Below are 21966 nucleotides of genomic sequence, written 5' to 3'. Positions count from 1 at the left end.
CATAGTTCATGTTTGACCCATGAACTGCAAAGTCTCCAGGTCCTGTGGCTGTAAAATGAGGCCAAATCATAACCTTTCCACCAAAATGATGGACTAAACATCATCTGATCAACCATGGGGCTGTGTATCATGGCCAAAAACGTTTTTTTTTTTTTTGTTTTTTTTTTTATCCCCTCAGTCTAAATATCAACCTGTTGCTCTGATACAACTTTGCAAACAAAATTTTTGATACTATGGTTTTGTTGTTGTTGTCTGTTTCTGTGTGTTCCTCTTGAGTTTTATCGCGTGTCTTGCATTGAAAATAGAAAATGACCTCCATAACTGTCAGTTCATGTTTTAGACACAAGGGGGCGCCAGTTCAACATATGACAGCTCTGTGCACGTGAAGTAGCCATGCACTGTTGTGTCATCCCCTAGACAGCTCAGCAACAGTAAACGAAGAAGGGTTTTCTTGCCTTCAGCTGACCATCCTCATTTAAATTCTTCCTCACTTTGACCAGCCCAAACTGAATCCACTCCTTTCCCACCATTTCCCAGCACATATACACAAGTACATCATAAACACATGAAAATAAACATACTTCCTTCATAGCTGTTGTGTTGATGTTAGCACCAGTTTTAATGAGGTCAGTCTTTTGTGAGCTCTATTGTATATCTATCTGTGAAATGGAAAACAAATTCCTCCCTTCCCTGTTAACATACAGATATGTGACATAACTGACAGCTATATCAGAAAAGGATGCGATAGAGGAGCAGTCTTTGTAGACTGAATGCTTTCTTCCTGAGTTACTGTCTGATATTGTTCTCAAGTAAAAGATTATTTTTTAATTGCTTTGCTGTGAACATGCAGGCCCCGTGGCCCTCCTTCCTTTCTACACCCACATGTTCCTGGCACATCTCCTCACATTGTGGTCTGAACACTATCAGAAGCAGGCTGAAAGGCATCTTGAAGCACTTCGAGGCAGGAGTCCAGTTATTTGGTCTTGGCATGCACCTGTGGATTTGCATAATGGCCTCACTCAAATTTCCCCAAAGGAATGTTTGCTAAAAGAAAAAAAAAAAAAAAGTGGAAGGCAGGCGACAACAAAAATCACATCCTCTATCCTTCTGTGCAACTATTAGAAGCCATTCTACTGCAACATGGGGCATCTCTGTGAGTTCTTGTACTGATACAGAAAAGCCTTTTTTCTTACTAAAATGTTCCTGTTCTATTCCATAAACAGCTCCAGATCTGATTGTAGTGCAGACTTTGGGGTTCAGGGTTGCCAAGTTCCTGGGGGACTCAGTTTATGGGTGGTGCGCAGAGCCTCAATTTCCACCACTGAGTCAGACACTGTGCTTCAGAGGAGATGTCCATCAATTCCCCTGATCAAAGTTAATTTTCTGCAGACAGTGATCTTTCTCGGGGCAGACAACACAAATGTGGCATTCCTTATGCATCTTTAAAACATGACCCTCTCTCCTTCCTGTGAAACAGCCGTGGGGTTGTCTGCTTCCCATTCCAAGACACAGGTCCTCATTACCTGATTGGACACTGCTGATTAACTGCCAACTGGATTGGCTGAAGGTATTTATCATCTGCGATGATTGGGCCAATTTAGAGGCCAGTCTTAATCAGAGCTGGTGAAGGACAGGAGAGTTTTGCTCCAGCAGCAGGCCTGGATTAAAGTTAACTTTTTACTGTAAAGTACAGTGTCGTGACTTCATGTTACATACTAAAGGCTTCACAGACCTGGGTCCAAACAGAAAACAGAGCTCTGCTTGTGCATGCATGCAAAGTCCACTTCTAGAAGTGACAGAGCAAAAAAAAAAAAAAAAAAAAAAGCTCTTTCCCTCTTTCCACAATGACTGACCACTAAAATGACCATCCAATCAGGGTCTTGATTGGCTCTTGTTGTGATTGGTGACGGTATGATTCCGCAACTGAGTTGTTTAAGATTATAGGGAAAACAACTTTATGAAATCCCAGTGATGACAATGGTCTGGCAGAGAAGCACAGCACAGGAATGTATTGGATGGGATACTGCTGCTGATTAAAGAGATTCTTTTCCTCCCATCTATTCATATTTCACAGATTTTGTCCTGCTTCTTCTTGATTCTGTGTTAATTTAAGTCCTGATACCTAAATCTCAGCACCCAGGCCGGGTTGCAACAAGCCATTGTTGGATAGCACACATTTCAGTGTAGATAAATGAGCCTCATTTAATTGCATTCTTCAAGCTGAAACAGACACAGGAACACATTTTACTTGAACATTTTTTAAGTATATGCATCAAGATAAACCTAGAGACAAGCAGTAGCTTTCAACCAAAGGTGATTTTGAAAAACTGCTGTGGAGATTAAGTGTCCCAAAGCTAAAGCGTGTCTGTGTTATATATATGTTGTTGGACAGAGGCTTTTGATTCATGGGGTTAGGTGTCCTGCTGGGACGTGGAGCTGTATTATCTTCTCTGTGTTGGGAAACATTTCAGCCCTTATATTTCCTCTGAAAAGAAAGGGCCTCTAATACAGATTGTCCAAGTGTTTGAAAAATATCCAGCGTTGCTCCACCCTGATTGTCAGTGCAGTGTCACTACAGAATATATGAATTGGTTATGAAGTGGGATTTAAGATGATGTCTGAAGTGCGGCAGCAGTAATTGCAGAGGGGATGTCATCAGTCAATCCAGCAGCGTGGACCCGGTCGAGTCTGTCGTTCCCCCGTTTTGATTCAGACTGAAATATCTCAACAACTACAAGATGAATTGCCAAAAAAAAATGTTCTACAGAGCTTCACTGTCCCGCAAAGATTATTATTCCCGACTTAGGTAATTCCATGACATTTCCTCTTGTTACAGCAAGACGCTCTTGTTTTTTAGTGAAATGTCTTGACAGCTGTTGGATTGATTGCCATGATATTTGGAACAGATGTTCATTGTGCCCAGAGGCTGATTCTTGACTACTTTGTGTCCTGTTCCACCATCAGCAAGGTTTTTACTTTACATTCTGAGACATCTTTCTCATCTGCATTTACAGTGAACTGCCTAGTACCAGAACGTGACAAGTGACTCTTCCCTTATGACACTATGACAAGAGTTGTGTTTTACAATTATTAATCAAACCAACTACTAGATTATTGATTGCCAACCTTTTTGGCACTAACATTTATTAACATTTTATTCATTCCCGTGGTGTTGTGGTACTCAAGGGTTACGTCTAGCACCGAATATAAATGACTGCTAAAGTTAGTTGAAGCAAAAACAGACCAGTTACTTAATTTCATTTTCTTGACTTCAGATAGTAATGATAGTTGTAAAACTAACATCACAGAAAGATGCAACGTTTTCAAATGAAACTCTCTCACCCTGAAGTGGCTGAATAGGGTGACAATTAAAAAGAAGATATTCACAATGCTGACTTAACCTGTAGTTTCAAATGTTGCATAAATTTCACATAAGAAAAAAACATCTGCAAAACTAAGAGTTATCACAGAACAGCTTTACAAAGTCAGTGGTCTGACCCTAAACTGTTTAACTGGTTCTGTCATCCCATAAACCTCATTATTTCAACCCGCCCCTTTTACTGTACATGCATGTAAAATACGTTATAAAGTTCCTGAACCACATATAAATTACGTGGCTGTTTCTAAAAGATTCTTCCAGTGGGATAAAAATCTCTTTCTTCAGAGGGCACAACATCATTGTCAGGGTCCTTACTTTAGATTAGTGAACTTATCTGGATGGAAATAAGAAATATTCAGAAGCCTAACTGGTGGAGACAAGTAGTGAGCCTGGCTGACACTGGCTTTTTTCCAACCACTGCTACTGGAAGTCGAAAGCTCCAGGCCACGGAGTTGATCCTCAGCCCTGCAGTCAGACACTGTCTGCAATCAAATCCTGCTTGTCAGAGTGATCATATTTTAGCATTTTTCTTTTGACAATGAGACAGAATGCTTTATTTGTGGCACTTTATCTCCGTACATTAATGCACACTTTGCATAATTTGTAATATGTTATGAAAACTGTGTAAAAACCTTCACTTTGAGGAGCACCTGGTAAAGGGTTGTGCACAAAGCAGCTGAACTAAGCGTATCAAATGAAATTCCCCACATTGCCAGATATTAAGTACTATAAATGAACTACTATGCTGATTTGTGGTTTTGGTCAAATCTTACATGGCAATTATGCAGCTCGTGGTCTTTAGTTCGTAGAGTTTTTCAATTCAAATGGAAATTCATTCATCTTAACTCTCCTCTCTTAGATGATGACTATGGAGGATGGATTTCACTGACCAGAGCTTTGTAAATGCAGTAATAGTAGTCACATCTGATCAGCATGTGTGTAACCTTTTGCATGCATGTGCATTAACTAGCTAACAATGTGTTTACAGTCCAGAGACATGTATCACCTTCACCTCAGAGGCCTGAAGCTGAATCTGTGGAGAGAGAAGCAATTTGACAGGAAGAGAAAGCCGGATGTCAAAAAATGAGCCACATTATATGTTCATTAGCTCATTTACTTTTGACAGCTTGAAAGTCCTGCTAAACTGTATCAAAAACACATGAAAGAAAAGAGACGTACAGTACACCTGTTGGAAACTGCTGATTGAAGGGGAAACATCTTCCTTTCTGCTGTAGGGATCCCTGCCAAGTCATTCCCAGCAGAAATGCACACAGTTAGGACCACCCTGCTATGAGAGAGGAACAGGGCGAGGCTATGCTGACAGAAAGATCGACGGCATCCTATCAGCTGCTGCTTCCTGAACGTGCCCAACTCTCACTTTAGATAATGGCAGACCGCCGCCTGAAGTCTTTGAACAAAGACACAGTGTGCCTTCAGCCTGATTTAATTTAATCTATGTCCTCATAAATAGCATGTTCACATGCCTCGTCCTCAGAGTCCCTTCTGAAAGGAAAAATTAGATTTAGTGTATGTAATTATGGTGAATAAGTAAGATGCCATGACACTTTACAGAAAGTTAGCAAGTTCACAGTGTGAGGAAGCCTGAAGAAGGAAATGTTGGGACACATTCAGGCCTTTTTCTATTTTTTTGTGATAATATAGTAGGTCATGAAGGGAGACTGTTCCTGTTTAAGGCTGTTAGCATCCAGTGGTAAGCTAAGGATACCATCCATTATGGTTAGAAACATGTAAGGACATGAGAGAGGCCACAGATATGGCCACAAGTGTTTGCTTTGCTCAGCGAGGGAGCTCTGAGGCATCGCCTGTATATTTTTCTTTTAATGGTTACCATTTAAAACAAAGCTCTGAAGAGCATCCCCAGTAAGAGGTCACCATACTGCTATAGAAAGAATATCAGGGTCAAAAGTCTGAACTTTTCTAAACCATAGCAGCTATAGGCCTCTTCTAAAAAGATAACATGTATTTCCAAAATCTCCATGATCATTTTAGGTAATGTCATTGACAGAAGCCATTCATGCATTATGCTATAAGTAGGAGATTTTATTTCTCAAAGTAGAGAGCCATGTGATACCAAGACAAAGAAAGCATTCATCCTTTAAATGAACAGAGCAAAATGCAAGTAATTCCAAAAAGGGAGACGTCTTCCATGAGAGGCATTTTGTTACCGTGAAATGGCTGCATGAGGTCAGTCAAAGAGCATATTTTCTGCTCTGGTCGGATTGACAGAACAGAGACGTTGACATACTTATGATTGAATAGTTTAGTTTGGATAGAGCTGAACATGAGGGATGAAAGCCGAGTAGTGACACTGTCCAGGAAGTACGATCCTCTGAACACGCACAGACTATATTCGCTGTATCTTTTGCCATCAAACTGTCATCGTAATCAGTCAGATAAGTTGCGAAGATTATTTCCCACTCACTCTCTGTATCGTTCACAGCATCTCCCCTGCCAGTTAGTCAACATTTTTCACGGACCTGATGGAATCCTATCCCTTTTTCAAGTTGTCCCATCCAAGTTGCCGTCATTGCCTCAAAGGCCTCTGCACAACAAGCCAACTGCTCCACAAGGACACACAAATCTCATCACATATCCAGCGTTGTCCGTGGATGTCGGCTGAGACGCTTTCCATCCACTGAATTAATCTGGTCTTGCTGCAACCATCACAGAATGCAAAAGGAAGCTGTTGTTGCAAAATAAACAGTACATTGACCAATGAGGTTTTGCATAGAAACAACTACAATATGTAACACCTCTAAGTCATAATTAATAGTTATGAAAACCTTCCATTTCCTGTCTTTTGCTTAGATTTAAAATGACATATTACAGGCATTTATGCAACTAAAGAAGTTTCTGGGTGTTTGTAACAATGAGACTGAGCTGTCCTCTGTTTAGGTTTGTGATTAACTGCACTCAGGTTGTCTCCAGATGTGACTTGGCCTCAAACACACATGCGGAGTACATTTTTAATCAAATCATCCATTAAAAAAAAAACGTGACTACAGAATGTTATCCATCATCTTAAAGGGTGACGTAGTGGTCTAATAAGTAGATCTGACTCGTTGTTGCAAACACAGAATAGCTCTTTATGCTGAACAGTGGACAAATAGTCAGGGCCTCTGCAAGCAATCACAGCCAACAGAATATTAACTGGTGAGATTAAAAATAATGATGTGCTGGAAAACCGTAGTTGGGAAAATTGCTATAACACCATAACTTCTAATATCAGTAAAGTCTTTGCTTTTCCAAAGAATTTGTTTATTTTCAGTGGAAAACATTAATATATCATGGATCAATCTACAAAACAACAAACACCCAATTGTTTGTGAGTATCAGTGGCATGTACACATATTCAGTTCTGCATTTCTCTAAAATTAAATCCTCGTTTTTTTCCAAACATAAAATCGGGACAGAACAAAATTTGGCTAGCACATTTTGTTCTGAAACATCTAAACATCCCACGTAATATCAAGGTCTCTGGTGCAAGTCTTGATATCGCAACCAGTATTCTTTACCTTATCATAAAGTGGAAACAGTTGAAGGGCAGTTTCATGACTTTACCATTTTGTTAAGAGCTCTTAATAATTGTTTCTTCTGTCATCGTGCTTTTTTTCTCAGCTGTCATCCTGTTTTAGTAATGTAGTAATTTACCCCCTCCTTAAAGAAAACATATAAGGAAAAGACGGCTGGGTGCTTGTTCCTCAGGGAGAGCTCCTTGAGTTTGTAAAAAAAAAAAAAAAATCATCAATGCTGGATCATTCGTCAGGCAGTCAAACCACTTTAATGACAGAATGATAAAGTACAACCTTGGTCTACTCTTGTGTAATGGTGGACATGACATTGGCATCTTGCAACCTTGATAAAGTAAACTAATTGACTAAAATTCATATTGTGGGGACCCGGTTCTTCCAGATTATTTAGACTATGAGAGTGTAATTTATTTAATTTAAAACACTGTAAAAAAGTTGACAGATTTAGATAGACTCAGAAATAGTAAAACATAGCTAACGTCATGTCACAAAGTGTTTGGATGCTGTTAATGTTGCAGAGAGGCAAAATGAATAGTTTAACATTTTAAAGTATAAATATGTGACCTTTACTCCAGGTTTTACACCAGTTAAATGTGCTATCTTTACACCATTAAAGCTAGTTGCTGCTTACTTTAGCTTAGCATTAGCACTAAAGATAAACAAAGTAAGCTAGCAGGTTTTGTTCAACATGAATTTATTCGTTTTTACACAGGGTTTACAACAATGTAAGTGTCAGTACAGTTCTTGCTCTTTTCTGGACATTCACGAGAGAGTTGTACAGCATCTCAGTCAGTACTGAAAATTATCTATAAAAAGTCTAATCAGCAGGAATTTCCCTTGTGATGCATTATTTAAAGACAACTGGGCTATATCTTTTAAGTTAGTAACCCGCCACTTGCTAGAAAATAGTCAGGTGCATCCAACGGGCTACCATTTTAATACACAAAATGAGTCATGCAGTAATCGACTCTCTGAAGGTTAATTATGTACAGTATAGGTGACTGTTAGGTCATGTTCTGTGATGCGTTGATCATGATGCTATGCAAAGTCATGAGGATCAGCAGGACAAGTAAACTCACCTCTTCTGGCACTTGAGGCTGTTTAGCAGCATGTCAGTCTGCAGGCTTATTAAAACTTGGCTTCCTAATGAACATTTGCCCTTGAAGCCTGCTGAGTGCTTAGTGCTGCTCAGGAGACAGGGCTCTGGACACATGGGGCCTCTCTTCCTGCTCCCTACTGAGCACTTGGTATAAAACCCAGCAGTACCAGCAGGCCGGGGTAGAGTCATATGAATACTTTTACATTACACTGAACTGGAATGTTAATAAAAGACAGTTCACAGAATAAATTCTCTGCTTGTTCAACTGTGTTTTATATTTGCGGGGAGCTGTTTTGTATAGTTTTGTCACCATCACCTTTGCTTTGGTTGATTTAAATCCCTTCTGTAGCAGCATGGGAGAGTGGGAGGAAAAAGCAGTTCCACATGGGCTGATTGAGTCTCTACAACCATGCCATGACTTCACACTCCATCATGCCAATTTATGTGTTTGCATGAGAATTGTGGACAAAGTTGAATGTGGTGTGGGATTGTAGACTGAGTTGCAGAACAACAAGTTCAGCCAAAAACCCTCATCCGGGGTGTGATTTATGAGCTGGGCAGTGATGAGAGACATTATGGAACTTAAGCCTACTAAGAAGACAGAAATCTTGTAATGATTCTCTCTCTCTCTCTCTCTATCTATCTATCTATCTATCTATCTATCTATCTATCTATCTATCTATCTATCTATCTATCTGTCTATCTATCTATCTATCTGCCTGTCGGTCTTTGTTGAACTTCTTCGGTTCTGCCTTTGACGTATATGTCACACAAAATTTTTAAGTAGTTCAAAGACATTCCAACAAAAATGCCTTGATGAATGGGGCAGTTTTTCCGAACATCTGTCGGAGGCCTTGGTTTTTGTCTGCCCCGGGGGCAGTTGCAGACAGGTCAGTGTAGTCAGAAAGGCTTCCTCCCTGAACCTCACACGATTATTCTTCAACTCATAGTCCCTTCTCATAGATCCCATGCTCATAACAATGCTTCATTGATAAGCTGAATTTTAGACCTTGTTATATGTTGATGTTGATGTTACCCTATTGACCCCCTGCACTGGTGGGATACCCATCCAGCACTGGCGATTGGTAATTAGTGAAAGCCTGTAGCAGAAAGCAATTTGAAATCACCTCGGCTAATTGTTGTGTCATAGCTTTCTTTCTTCTATCTCTTTTGGTTTCTGAGTCTTGCTCATGGTAAACGGAAGGTAGGTTATGGCAGGCCAGGAGGGTTTGTTCTGACTAAATGGACTATGGGGAAAAGGTTTAATGGATTGAAAAATAACAAATTTATCATGCTTAATAGGAAGCTATTCAGGTCAAATTGACCTCATGCGGGGGGTTAAATCGCATCATAACTTTTTGGCACTCGACCTTCAGAGTTAATTGGGGGCAGTGAAGAAGATTTTTCTTTCTCCTAACTGTTGCTGAAGAGAGCACATGATTCTCTGCTTGGAGCTAACCAAGCATGAGGCCTGTGCAGCAAGACCAGCAACCAGTGAAAGCTCGCTGTTACGTGAGTGCTACATATTGGTGACAAAACATGAAAACACAGCCTAGAATTAGTTTGGCCCAAACTTCGGTTCCATACCAAACAGATGTGGTGGGATGTTGGAGGCTGGAAGGCGTGTGTCATCAGTGAGTCAGCCACCAAACAGGGTTTATGCCTCAATTATTCCCAGCAGCAAAGGTAAACAGACAATAACCTGAATTACTCAACAGGGTGCAGTTTGTAAAAAACAAAACAAAAACAAAAACAGAAGATTTATCATTTTGAGTTGAGTGGGTGGCTTTGTAATGAAATCATAAATTCTTTCAGTCTCTGCCAGACAACAGCTCTTTCCTTTATTATGCATTTAAAAAAGAAAGACATTTTAAAATGATCTAAAACATATTTAATGCCTTCTTTTTGTGTTGTAACATACTTTACATTCATTGCTTAAATATTACAAAAAGAAGCAGCCCGTTGGTCTAGACTTGTCCCAAAGAGTCAAAAACATCTTTAATTCATATATCAGACAAGCTTTAGTGAATTTATTGTTTATTTTTTGCCCGTTCCAGATTTAGTTTACTTGGAAATCAGACTGGTGCCAGACAGCTGGCTTGAACTCAGACATCTGTGTCTTACCTTTGCCCTGATTTTTAAAATACTTCATCTAATTCTGCCCAGTGCATCACTGTTGTTGTCTGTTATGAAAATGAGAATAGCCATCAGCTTGTGGGAGATGTACAGGGAGCAGTTTGTTACACTGTGGTGTTTAGGGAGGATGAAGGGTAATTGCAGCAGATATCCCTGTCTATCCTACTGGTAAAGCTGCTAATGTGGAAAATGTTTGACCTCGATTTTCCATGGTCAGTTTATGGAGACACCATGAAACAATGCAAACAAGGACAGAAGATGTGAGGCTCCCATCTATCACCCCACTTGATAAAAAGCAGCAGAGTGGATCCAGTGAGTGCCATGTGTCACAACCAGGTCCCAGGCATCAAGACCAGGAGGAGTGGAGTCCTGGGGAGCTGGGCTAGCGGCAGGCTAAACCAAGGCTCTGAGGCCAGGAAAACTGAAAGGGAGGGGCAAAGAAAAACAGAGAGAACAAGAAAACCCAGGTTAAAAAGCCAGTTTGATTGATCACACTCATCAAGTCTAATCTCTTCCTTTTATTATATGATCTGAATAGAATCAACAACCTCAATTCAGGAAAAATGGAGATGATAAAATAAAACATTTTTCCTTTGGCAGCATCAAATGCAGAATCTTTTAGTAATTCCAAGAGGTGAATTGAGTAGTAATAGCGGCCATACATTCAAATAATTTTTGTTGTTGTTGTTATTATTACTATTATAATTATTTCATTTATCCTGATCAAATTTAAGAGGCATCACTTACTCTGCAATGTTGCTGTTGCTTGTTAGGAAACCAACAGGTGATTAGTTTTATAAGTTTTGAGGCAAAAGTGATATATGATAAGTTCACAGTCTGCAATTTTAAAAAAAAACCCCAAAAAAACCAAAACAACAGAATTAGAGTAAATGTAGGAATTGCTTTTTTTTTTTTTTTTTTTTTTAAATCAGCATTTTCCATACCCTTCCAACCTTTCCTCATTTGGGGCTGTACCAGAATATGTGTGACAGAGGAAACTTCATCCCACCTTATATTTTGACATTCCTGCCAGTTCTGATTTATTGATTTGAATGTGAATGTTTTTGGTTACATCTGGCAAAAGACTAGAAGACCTAACATCTCTGGAAAAAGTATCTGGAAAGTCACAGCAAGTTTTCATTTGACCCAATTGGCTACCAGCATAATCCACCCTTTGAATCTGCTCCAGGGGCATTTATCATGCAGAAGTGTGACATCATTTATGCATATTGTTCTTCTGAGACACTTTTAAATCAAACTTTAAATGACAGAAGTTAGACGGAGAAGGGCTACATCATAGATGTCAAAGTTAAAGTGAACCACCTTTAGCAATGACAACATAGACAGTAATACCATGTACATCCAAATATGTCTTCCTCTGTTCATCCTTCTGTTGATCTGTAGGTGTGATCCGTAGATGAACTAACACTCTCTATTCAAAACAGCCAAACTATTCAGGGTGGTTGCTCTGCAGGGCTTCTTGAGCCAGAGTTGTGGCCTTTCCCTTTCCAGCACACTGTTTATTATATTTCATTCTGCTGGTAGAAGTCTTTCTAAATCACAAAGGAAGCTGTAATATATGTAATGAGTATGTCAAAGCCAAACCATTTGTTTCCTGCTGAAGTATTTCAAAAGGGGCAAACAGATCATTTGTAAAAAGGAAGTTGTTCATCTTAATCTTTGTTAGTTTTCATCATCTGAGGCAGATAAAAGCCTCTTTTAACTGAACAACTCGCAGCCATAAATGAGTGAGCTGATCACTCAGCTGTGAAGTAATGTAGGGTGGAAGAAATCTTGCCAGCGGCGGCAAGGCCTGTTTAACTTTAGCAAGTTTCTGGATTGCACCACCATCTCAAAGTACAGATGAGAATGATAGATTTTCTTTTCCTATGTTTCTTGTCTAACAATGGCATTTACATTGTAGCTGCACAGAAAAAAACTCAAACATGCAGTTTTTCAAGGCTAATCCTGGCAACACCCATCAAAAAAGAAAAAAAAAGCAGAATATCAAAAAGGGTCATTTTTTGAAAGTGTTGCAGCAAATAACGCCCATGTGACCTGGTCTATAAATGAGATGACAGCATTTCATTCATTCAAGCTGGGAGAAACCCTGCCATGATTGGCCTGACAGTAAGTATTACATTAGTCCTGCTGCCTCTTTAACTGTTTCCTCTTATTGTGTGCTTGCATGCTATATGTACACTTATCAGTCTCCTGTGAAGCAAGATGGAGGCCCTGTATAGCATTCCATAAAAGGCAAAGCTGTCATGTTTAATGTAAAAAAACGTCACAGTAATAAAACACATAACTTGAACTTTCAGAAAGTGTTTCTTTGCCAAAAGGACCTCCTTTTTCCACATTTCCCCCCAGCCCTGGCTGAACAATGTCAGTATTATGTTAGCTCCAGGGCAAAAAGAAAGTAGAGCTTAGGGCTTTGACACAAAAAAGGTAACGAAGAGATTGACAGTCCTTGTTGGTGCTTTCTATTGAAATTCATCACAGAGACTGATTCACATGGATCACTTAAAATTCTGGTGGCAGGGCTAAAAATACACTGTTGACACTTGCTTATAATGGGAGGCCTACATTCTGGGTGTAATGATACTGTTTGGCTTTCTAATGGGTACACTTGAACTCTGACCCATCACCATACAACGCTGCTATGCAGTCACTCCTAACTGAATGGATCTAAATGTGACATTAACACTGACAGGTAAACATGCAGAGGTTGTTACGGCTTCTACAGAAATGCCTCGCACTGAAAACTAAAATCCATTTAGCAAGGAAAAAATGCACCGGTACGAAGGCAAATCAAAACCATATTGATCTTTTCTTTTTTTTTTTTACACACTCACGTTCAAGTTCTTTGCAGTAGTCCAGTTACAAGATTTGGATGCTGTTATTGTCACTAAATGGCCCTGTGCTTTGTAAGAAACTGCGTGGTGTAATGCAGTTATATTTGAATGATGATAGGAGTGGCTTGGTTGTCATGCCAGAGCTTTCAAAGAAGTCTTTGTGTAGAAGCATTGGTCATAGCCAGAGACATCCTCCTGGTATTTATTCTAGAGTTCCTCCAGATGCTGCAAATTGTATCAACTGGGAGCGCATTCAAGACCATTTTTATAACATGGATGGTTGTTATAAAATGAACGGCTGGTCCGCAGGTCATTAGTGATTCCCAAGCAGGAATACTTGTGCCACGGGAGTTATGCCTGTAGTTGCATGGATTTCAGGTCAATTAAAAAGACAGAGGAGAGAATGTGTTACATTACCTGGAGAGGTGTTGTAAGATGCTATACCCACATACACATGTTTGTGCATGTTTGTGGCTGAGCTGCAATTCAGTGCAGGCAAATACCAACATTTCCCCATCAGATAAATCACAATGTTTGGCTAAAAAAAAAATTTCCTACAAAAAACTGCTTCTCTGAGGTTGTATAATATACCTGAAGTCTGACTGTAAACCACTGCTGGATCATCTCTCTCTCTATTTGTTACCTTCATTCTGCTAAACATTTCCCTTAAAACATTTTATGGTAACAAAGTCTATACAAAATCTGTATTCAAATTTCCAGGTGCACTTTATTTAAAATAAACTTTCCTTTCCAGAGTAGTACGTTAAATATACAGCAGATGAACGAATAATAGAGGGGGGTTTTTTCATATGTAAAATTTATTAAAAAATTATTAAAATGCACCTCCAAAATCTGCTTTGGAAGGGCAGTGGTTTCCACCTGCCACAAGGGTCTACAAAGGAATTTCTCTTCAAGACGATACAGAAACCCATTAAAATGCTCAGTGACACTCAACTTGAGTTGCAGCCAGTTGCTCTTTTACACAGATCACTGAGGAAATCTGTCTGCAAATATCCAAGTATGGATGTTAGAGTCAGCTGGCCATGATCAGCTTCAGAGGCATCTACAGCAGGCATTAAGAGAGCAAGCTTTGGGGGTGGGGCAACACTGCTGGACAGTCATATGACAACTGCAACCTCTTTTTCTAATTTGATTTTTCATGGTGGAGGATGAGCTGTAATCAGCTGGTGCAGCTCAGAGCAAGTCTTTACACACTTATTTTCCAACATAGTGGTGTGTGTCATACAGTATCCAGTTTTTTTTAAAAAGTTTCTTCTGCTGATGAGCTACTTTTTTTTTTTTTTTACAGTCTGTGAATGTGCACAGGGCAGTCCGCAGTGTTTTGAATGGTGAGTGGAAGGAAATAGTGCTTGGAGACCACTCATCTTTGTGGGCTGAATGAGAGGAACGTGCCAGCTATCTTTGGGTTGTTTAAGACCTTATGGGGAAAAGAGAAATGTGTTGTTTCCAGACTCTCAGAGGGAAAGTGATGATGCAGCATGGATTGAGAGGAGAGGTGAATGGGATCTGTTACATAACTTGACCAGTTTTGTAAGGTTTCAGTTTTCAGCTGTCAGCTCCCAAAATACAGTATGAGTGTAAACAAATAGGCAGAATGCACTTTTTTTTCCCACTCAAATCTCTAAAAGAGGTGCATATGTTGCAAAATTGACTTTTTTTCAGTTTCTCATAATATATTTTAAATTACTTATAAAATATTTCAAATACATTAGAAACAATCGAAATAATCACTACGAGGTCTTCTAAGTCGAACTCATTCTGTGTTTTCACAGGAACTCTTGGAGGAAAACATCTGGAAGCTGTGGCAATCTTCATTTTAATAACAGTGTAATAGTCTGTCGGTTCAAATCTAAATGGACGATAATTATCAACGCAGCTGCATGCATATAGTCCCCCCAAGTCTATGTGCTCAAAAGCGCCACTGTAAAAAGAAAAACAGAAAAGCGGCATCCCGTAAATGAGCGGAGAAAGTGCGTGTGGCCACATGGACCGAGACGCGCTGTGTGTGGACGGAACAGTACACTCTACAAGGGGGTGTTTCTTTTCTTGCAAAGCGCATGCAATCGCTACAAAAAATTCCCAGTGACTTCAGATCCAAGGAGGTGGTGATGTTCATGGGAGCACAATTCAAACTCTCTCACTTGGAGCACAGCTTCAGCAGCCCTGTAGCCAGCGCGCTGCTCTGTTTTGCGCCACTTCTCTTGTTCAACATAAACTAAAAACAGATGGAATAATGTTTGCCTAAAATAACTTTCTTTTCGGTCCTGGAAAGAGGAAAAAAAGCTGATCCGTTTTCATTGCTGGACTCTTTATTAAGTGCTGATTTGATAACCTGGAGACATTCTGCGTTGAGACTTACCTGGGCATTATGAAGAGGTATCCAGGTTTCTTTCATTCTTGGGAAAGGATGCCGTCTTTCTGAACAGAGCGCGTGGGCTTCTTGCATTTTTTTAATAGGCCTGTTTGCCGGTTTTTTAGTGGCTCTTAATAAAACTGTAACGCGATCTTCCCTTTACGCGGTAATTTTAAAACCTTACATGTCCAAAATGGAGCTTGCACGACTTGCTGTGCTGATTGTCTTAATAGTTGCGCTCGTGCGGGTGGGTGACAGTCACAAGGAGACAACAGGTGGGAGGAAAGAGGGTGCTGGGGCAGGCCAGGTGATCTGGGACCAGCAGCAGTCCCGGGGGATCAGTCAGGGTCACTCTCCAAGAGCACCACGAGACGCTTCATCCGATGAAACTTCCACTGGGACCAGCAAATCTGAAGCTCTGGTCCGCGTTAAGAGGGGAGCATCAGCTCAAGAGGATCGCAGGCACTTATCCAAAACAGTTTCGGCTCACGCTGTTGACGCCTCCCGGGAAGAGCTGGTCTCTGCGCAGCGCACCCCCAGACACCCGGTGCGCCAGCAGCAAAGGACCAGAGTGAACCGCAGGCAGAGCAGCAAGCCCACCTCTGCCAGCACCAGGCGACTTGTTGGGTAAGACTTCCAGCCAAGTGCTCCATAACCGACAATAAATATTTGACTTTGCTTTGTCAAACTTTTCAAGCCAGTCAAGTAGAGTCCTGCAGCAGCAGTTTGGGAGGATTTCGTGTGACCTATTTTACTGTAGCCAGCATGAGTCCATGTGGTTTTACTGTAATGTGGTGGCCCACTTTAGCAGAATCTTTCTCCCTGAAAGGAAAACCAGTAGATGATGTAACAAGAGTCGCAGTTTTCTGTGTATTCTGCATTAAGTTGTCGTTCAGAGAGCCAGGCATGAATTACAGTAATGTAGACTGGTTTCTCATGAGGGTCATGGCAGGACAGAATGATAAGTGAGGTGTGCTGATCATGGGGCTGAGTGAAAGTTTAAAAAGCTGTCAATGCGCAAAAGAATAGGAACTACTTGGCACAGTGCGACCCCCCTCCCATTACTGAACATTATTTTTAAGTTTTAGTGACACAGTGGCTGCCCTACATGTACATGTGTGCCACAGTTTAGTGCTGGTGCCTGTGGCTGTGCATTGTAGTGGCTCAACCAAAGCTCTGCTTTGTGAACATTTGCAAATTCAGTGATCAGAAACACCTGTTTCTCTAGTAGCTCTCTGTTTTTTTTATTTTTATTTTTTTTTCACTGTTTAGCTCTAAACAAGACCATGGATTGTTTGCATATTAGAGCTCTATTCTTTTTGTTAAATGAAGCCTCGTGCCTGCAGTCCTGTTTGCTCTGTTGGGACAAAGCGCCATGCACACTGGAAGGGTGAATGTTTACAAGGTAATCAGACAGAGATTTCTAATGGCTCGTTTTGAACTGCAGACAGTTCAATGTAAACATCCCTGTCATATCAGCCTTTAGAATTTCCATCATGTTGACAGATTATGGACACTTTTTATTTTAATTATCATGAAATAAAGGGTTCAAATCATCAATTTACAAAGACATCACAGATGTCAAACACACTCTAAAATTCAAATGCTTAGGTATTTGCAAGTAATTCTCTAGATATTTCTCTTTTGCAGGATCTAAATGAACATCTCACACCCGAGACTAGTCAAGGACAGAGATAACATCAGAAGCTGATGCCAATCAACTGGCTGCAATCCAGTTCACATTAAAAACACAACTGTTCTGCTGTTGCAGTAGTGCATATTTGACATGGGGTGCTGTCTATTTAAAGCAGTGTGCAAAGAAAACAGTTGCCTTCAGTATTAGAGCCAACATGCGTTATTGCAGCATGCAATGAATGCCTTGCTTGACATTGCCAAAAAAACATAGTCCAGCATCGAATGAAAGTGGTTCTTTGAGTTTTAAGGAGGCATAAAAGGAGTGTTGCGTAAATCTGCAGGAACATTACCTTTATAGTAGTCAGCGTGGCCATCGTGACAGTTTGATTCATTCGTTTCAGAGGAATCATCTGCTGCTTGTTAGTGAAAGTGTTTGCATGACACATTTCCTCTTGGAATTCCCATTCAGCTCACTCATTTACTGTAGCCCTCAGCGCTGAGGATGCCGGGAATGCTTTGCCTTCTGTTACTTTGGAGTTTGACTCAGTGTGACTCTTCGTGTTTTCAGTAAACCTGCCACAGCCTTGATTGATCCTGATAGCTCTGTGGTGAAATGATTCTCGACCGCATCAAAATACGACCAAGAGTGAACGAGGTGTTATCGAAGCATACATGTGTTTTCACCTGGAGCGTTGGTAGTAATGTTGTATAAAGGTGTGCATTACTTACATAAATCCCTTGCTGACTGATGTGATGACGGATGTTTTTGGCACACGCCTGGCCTGATCTGCTTGATATATGACAAAGCTAAGCTTGCCAGAGGGCCCAAATATCTTCATGTTATCCCAGTGACGCCTCAGTAACACTTGCAGCTTCTAATGAGAGCAATCCAATGGAGGTCAATGAGTCAATCCCTGTATCTTCTCAAATCACTGTGAGTCAGGCATCCACTTACTTTAATATCTTGTGAAAAGATAATAGGGCACAGATCCATGCCGGCATGTAGACTGTTGCGGTCTGGTACCTTTTCATTTGCCTCCTCTCAAAAATTGGCTGGCAGTACAAGTACAGTTTAAAGGGTGCAAAGAATCCAGTTATAACTATTTAGAACTTGTCATCTCTCATTTGTTCAGTGATTTACAGAAAATGCAGGGTGTTTTTCATGTCTGCGTGGCTCTCATAATCCCTTTAAAGGTCAGTTTGTGCTCAAGCAGGACTCTCGCTCAACAGCGAAAAGACTTTGTGAGCCCTCGTTCGGATAGAGTTTCGTGACCTGCCCTGACGTTTTTGTCAAATGAAATGCAATTATGGCACAGCATCAACGGTGTTCATATCAACAGGCCATATCAACAGGCCACATGCAGATAAGAAACAACAGCAGCGTTTCCAGTCAAATCTGTCCGTCAAATCATCAAATCAAATCAAAACTTTATTTATAAAGCACTTTTCCTACAATAAAATGTAGCATAAAGTGCTTTACACAATATAAAAACACAATAAAGAAAATTCAGGTCCTCCCTTCTCACACACTCAAACACACACATACCCAACCGACAATCAATTTCCAACACTTGTCTTAAACTCCACACATACACCTACTTCGTTATATATTAATGTTACGAAACAATCTGTGGCTCTTCATACTTGCAACTATTCCTCTGTGGATGATGAGAAGACTTTTTATGTTCATATAAGTCTAATTAACACGACCAATGCTGTGTTTCACCCTGGTTTCTGTATATCTGGTTCTTTATTCAGGCCTAATGTCTGTGGAGGTCAGCAGTGCTGCTCTGGTTGGGCGTTGGCACCAGCAACCAATCGCTGCATAAAACGTAAGTAATATTAATATTGTTTACGGCAGTATATAAACTTTAAATTAGCAGCAGACTGGTTTTTTCACATTGATATATCATTATGAAGTGAATTTTGATTGCACAAATGTTCTGGTTATGAAATAATGAACCCTTTTCCTTTTGAGTGGTTCCCAGTGTGTCTTGCTTTCACCATGTAAATTCATCCAGGACAGGAGGTGGGGGGGTGGGGGGGTGGGGGGGAGCAAGGCTCATTTTATAGCACAAAGGTAGCGTGTCTGCAATCACACAATTCTTCATTATAAATGGGAGAAATTAATAAACTCTTAGCTCAGGAAGTACTTATAATACTCCGAGCAAAGCAGAAGTTTGTTTTTTTTCTTCTGGTATTTCTGATCTGTTGATTTTTCACATGTCCTGTGTTGTTGTTCGCGGCTTTGCAAACAAAAGCGATCCAATCTCTGCAACAGCAGAGTTGGCAGCATTACCACTTGGAAACACTAGAGGGGAAGATGTATGTTGCCATCTTTTTTTTTTACATGGCTAGAGGTTTTCATGTTTATTCTTTCACTCACCTTCTAAATTTCATTGTTTGACAACCACTGTTACACAGGTACGCGAGTTCGCAAGCAAGCTGACATGCGTTATGTATATTAGTGGGTTCTCATCTAGTAAAATTTGACAAGCTTACATTCTCATGCAAAAATAACACAGTAAATGCATCCTAATGACCATTCTGTCAAACAGAATTGCCCTATGAAAGTTTTTCTAGGCTGTTATTGTCCCCACGGTCACATTCATGAAGCATTGCTTTGCCTTTTCTTTTCATGTGACATCCTGCTTGGAAATTACCAGCAGTTAGCACTTGGCTCAGTCTCTGACACTAGCCTGTAATTATAGGTGGAACTGCTTCTGCTTTTATTTAACCACGGCACCACTGGAACTCTATCTGCCAGATAATTAAAAGTGAAATAGAAGAAAGCAGCTGTGAACGAATTATCTACTGCTTCCTTAAAGAAAATATTGACAGAGACAGGTGTTAAAGTAGCTTATTTCCATCATAGAAGTGTTGATAGTTCTGTCTTTTTCTTGAATCTGGACAATCACAGCAAACATTTTGTTGATTTACACCTAAAATTGTTACTGCTTGAATGTCATGTTTCAGTTTCATGTTTATGACTACTATTGTTTCCTGTAGGCAGAAATAACAGGTTGGAGAAAGAACCTTTTTTTTTATAGTAAAAGTTATCTTAGAGTTTTACGAGTGAGAAAAACACCCGCGCTGCAAGTGGCATCAATCATGCAGCATGAGAGATGTGCTTTAAAAAAAACTTGTTTACTGTTTTGTCTGGTTCTACTCTCCTAATTATTTCCCCCTCACACACGCAAACCCATTTCACACACATTTAAGGTGGTCATTTACACAATAAGCTGATTGGCCTCGACAGTCTTCTTATTAAATCTTCTTCCCTTCTGCCCAGGGCCTCCTTCCATGTTTTCCTCAATCCCCGGATAGACACACTTACACAGCTTTAAATTACATCTAATATGGAGATGCTGTTACCCAAATTAAGACAGTAAATACTTTAAATCTGCCTGAAAGTAACAGGTTCAGCTTAACATGCCGATGTTAAACAAGGCAGTGCATGTGAGCAGGCCAGGGGTCTGTCTAACCATCTGGACCCCCTTACAGCTTGGCCCTCACCCAGGTCTGACTGGAGGCTATGTTATCATCAGCTGAGTGAAGCTCCACAGTCGGCAAGGTGCCAATACAAAGGCCTCAGACTGGAACTGGGACTGGAAGCCTCCACGTACAAGACCTCCGGAGAGAAAAAAATGGCCCGGGCTCTCTTTATTCTGTCCTTGCCTGAATCCCAGGCTGCTTTATTAGGAGATGGCAGCATGGGAAAACATGTTCACAGTGGGGAAAAGAAAAGGAACAAACCTGTCGGCTGGAAGCAAAAGGGAAAACATAGCGTGGCTGAGCTGTATTTAGGAGTTTCTCGCTGAAGGGGTTGATGTAATGTCTGATATTGAAAGTGTCAGCTGCAGGCTTGGAATGAGTATCTAAACTTGTGGCTTCCTTACAATACCTCCTTGTGTGACTGGAATGTGTCCAGAATAAATACATGACAGGAAATCTATCACTTTTTATCCAAGCAGAGCTCCTATTCTTTTTTTTAGATATGTTTATAAAAAAAACTACATTCATATCTGCGTGGGTCAACTTGGAGATAGTCATCTCTGACTTTCCAAAAACTCACCCCTGCCCACATCTTGGATGTTTCAGTGCTGAATGTCTTAGTTTCAAGACGGATGGTTTGCAGACTTGTTTGTGTATTAAAGCGATTCATGTGCTCAAAATAGCCAGTTCTGTCTGAGAGGCAGCTTTGATCCATTAGAAATAGCACAGCATGTCCATTGCTTAGTTATATTTATTGTTTTTAGTTCAAGTTACAACCTTAATTAAAGATTGAAGTTTGTAGATTTATATAATTTTATCAGTGGCGGCTAAAAACCAGAGGTTTGGGAGTTGTTGTTGGCTGGTAAAATGAAGCCAGGTGGGATGTTGTCTGCTCCATTCCTTATGCAGATGAATGAAGCATCTTGTTTCTGGGTCTTCAGTTGCTTTTAATTCCCACTTTGTCAAATTTCACATCTGTTTATCAAATCTGAGATGAAAAGCACAGTATAGAAAATCCAGTCCCAGCCCTGCAGTAGTTCTGCTTTAGTTTCAACATGATTAGTCGTCGACTGCATTACAGTTGCTGTCAGTGCCTTGATGAAACGCTCATGTTTATAACTGCAGATGCTAGCTCATTGTTACACCCATAGATATTATTTTCTAAAGGCTTTTTTTCAATTTAGAGCACTTTTAACCAGCTTTAAAACAAAAATTCAATCTTTTGTTGAACACAACAGGAACGATAAACCCTGGGATTTTTGTCCAATAACTGGCAAAAAGAAAGAAAGCAGCATATTTGTTTAATACCAAGAAAATCCATCCCATTGGGCAGCTTGTTTTGGGAATGACTGCTGTTTACAAAATAGTAAGTTACTTATCAGTGGAATTGGAGTGGAAGTCTGAATTACTGGCTTGTTTTAGGGTAAATACAGTAACCTTCA

The 21966-nt window shown here is 40.3% G+C and overlaps 1 protein-coding gene across 2 annotated transcripts in view; it reads left to right on the top strand.

Annotated features, from left to right (window-relative positions):
* The first annotated feature begins 15379 nt into the window (after nt 1-15379).
* LOC306773039 (latent-transforming growth factor beta-binding protein 2-like) overlaps nt 15380-21966 on the top strand; it is an 85152-nt gene continuing 78565 nt past the window's right edge. For both annotated transcript variants that reach the window (XM_079262736.1, XM_079262735.1), the window contains exons 1-2: nt 15380-16021; nt 18788-18861. In XM_079262736.1, coding sequence (XP_079118862.1) covers nt 15579-16021; nt 18788-18861 — 517 coding nt within the window. In that variant the 5' untranslated portion in view covers nt 15380-15578. The remainder of the gene's footprint in view (nt 16022-18787; nt 18862-21966) is intronic.

The sequence above is a fragment of the Telmatherina bonti genome, assembly GCF_933228915.1.
Source record: "Telmatherina bonti genome assembly, chromosome: 22".
Taxonomy (NCBI): domain Eukaryota; kingdom Metazoa; phylum Chordata; class Actinopteri; order Atheriniformes; family Telmatherinidae; genus Telmatherina; species Telmatherina bonti.
The sequence above is the reverse complement of the archived record's forward strand: the minus strand, read 5'-3'. Positions and strand labels throughout refer to the sequence as shown.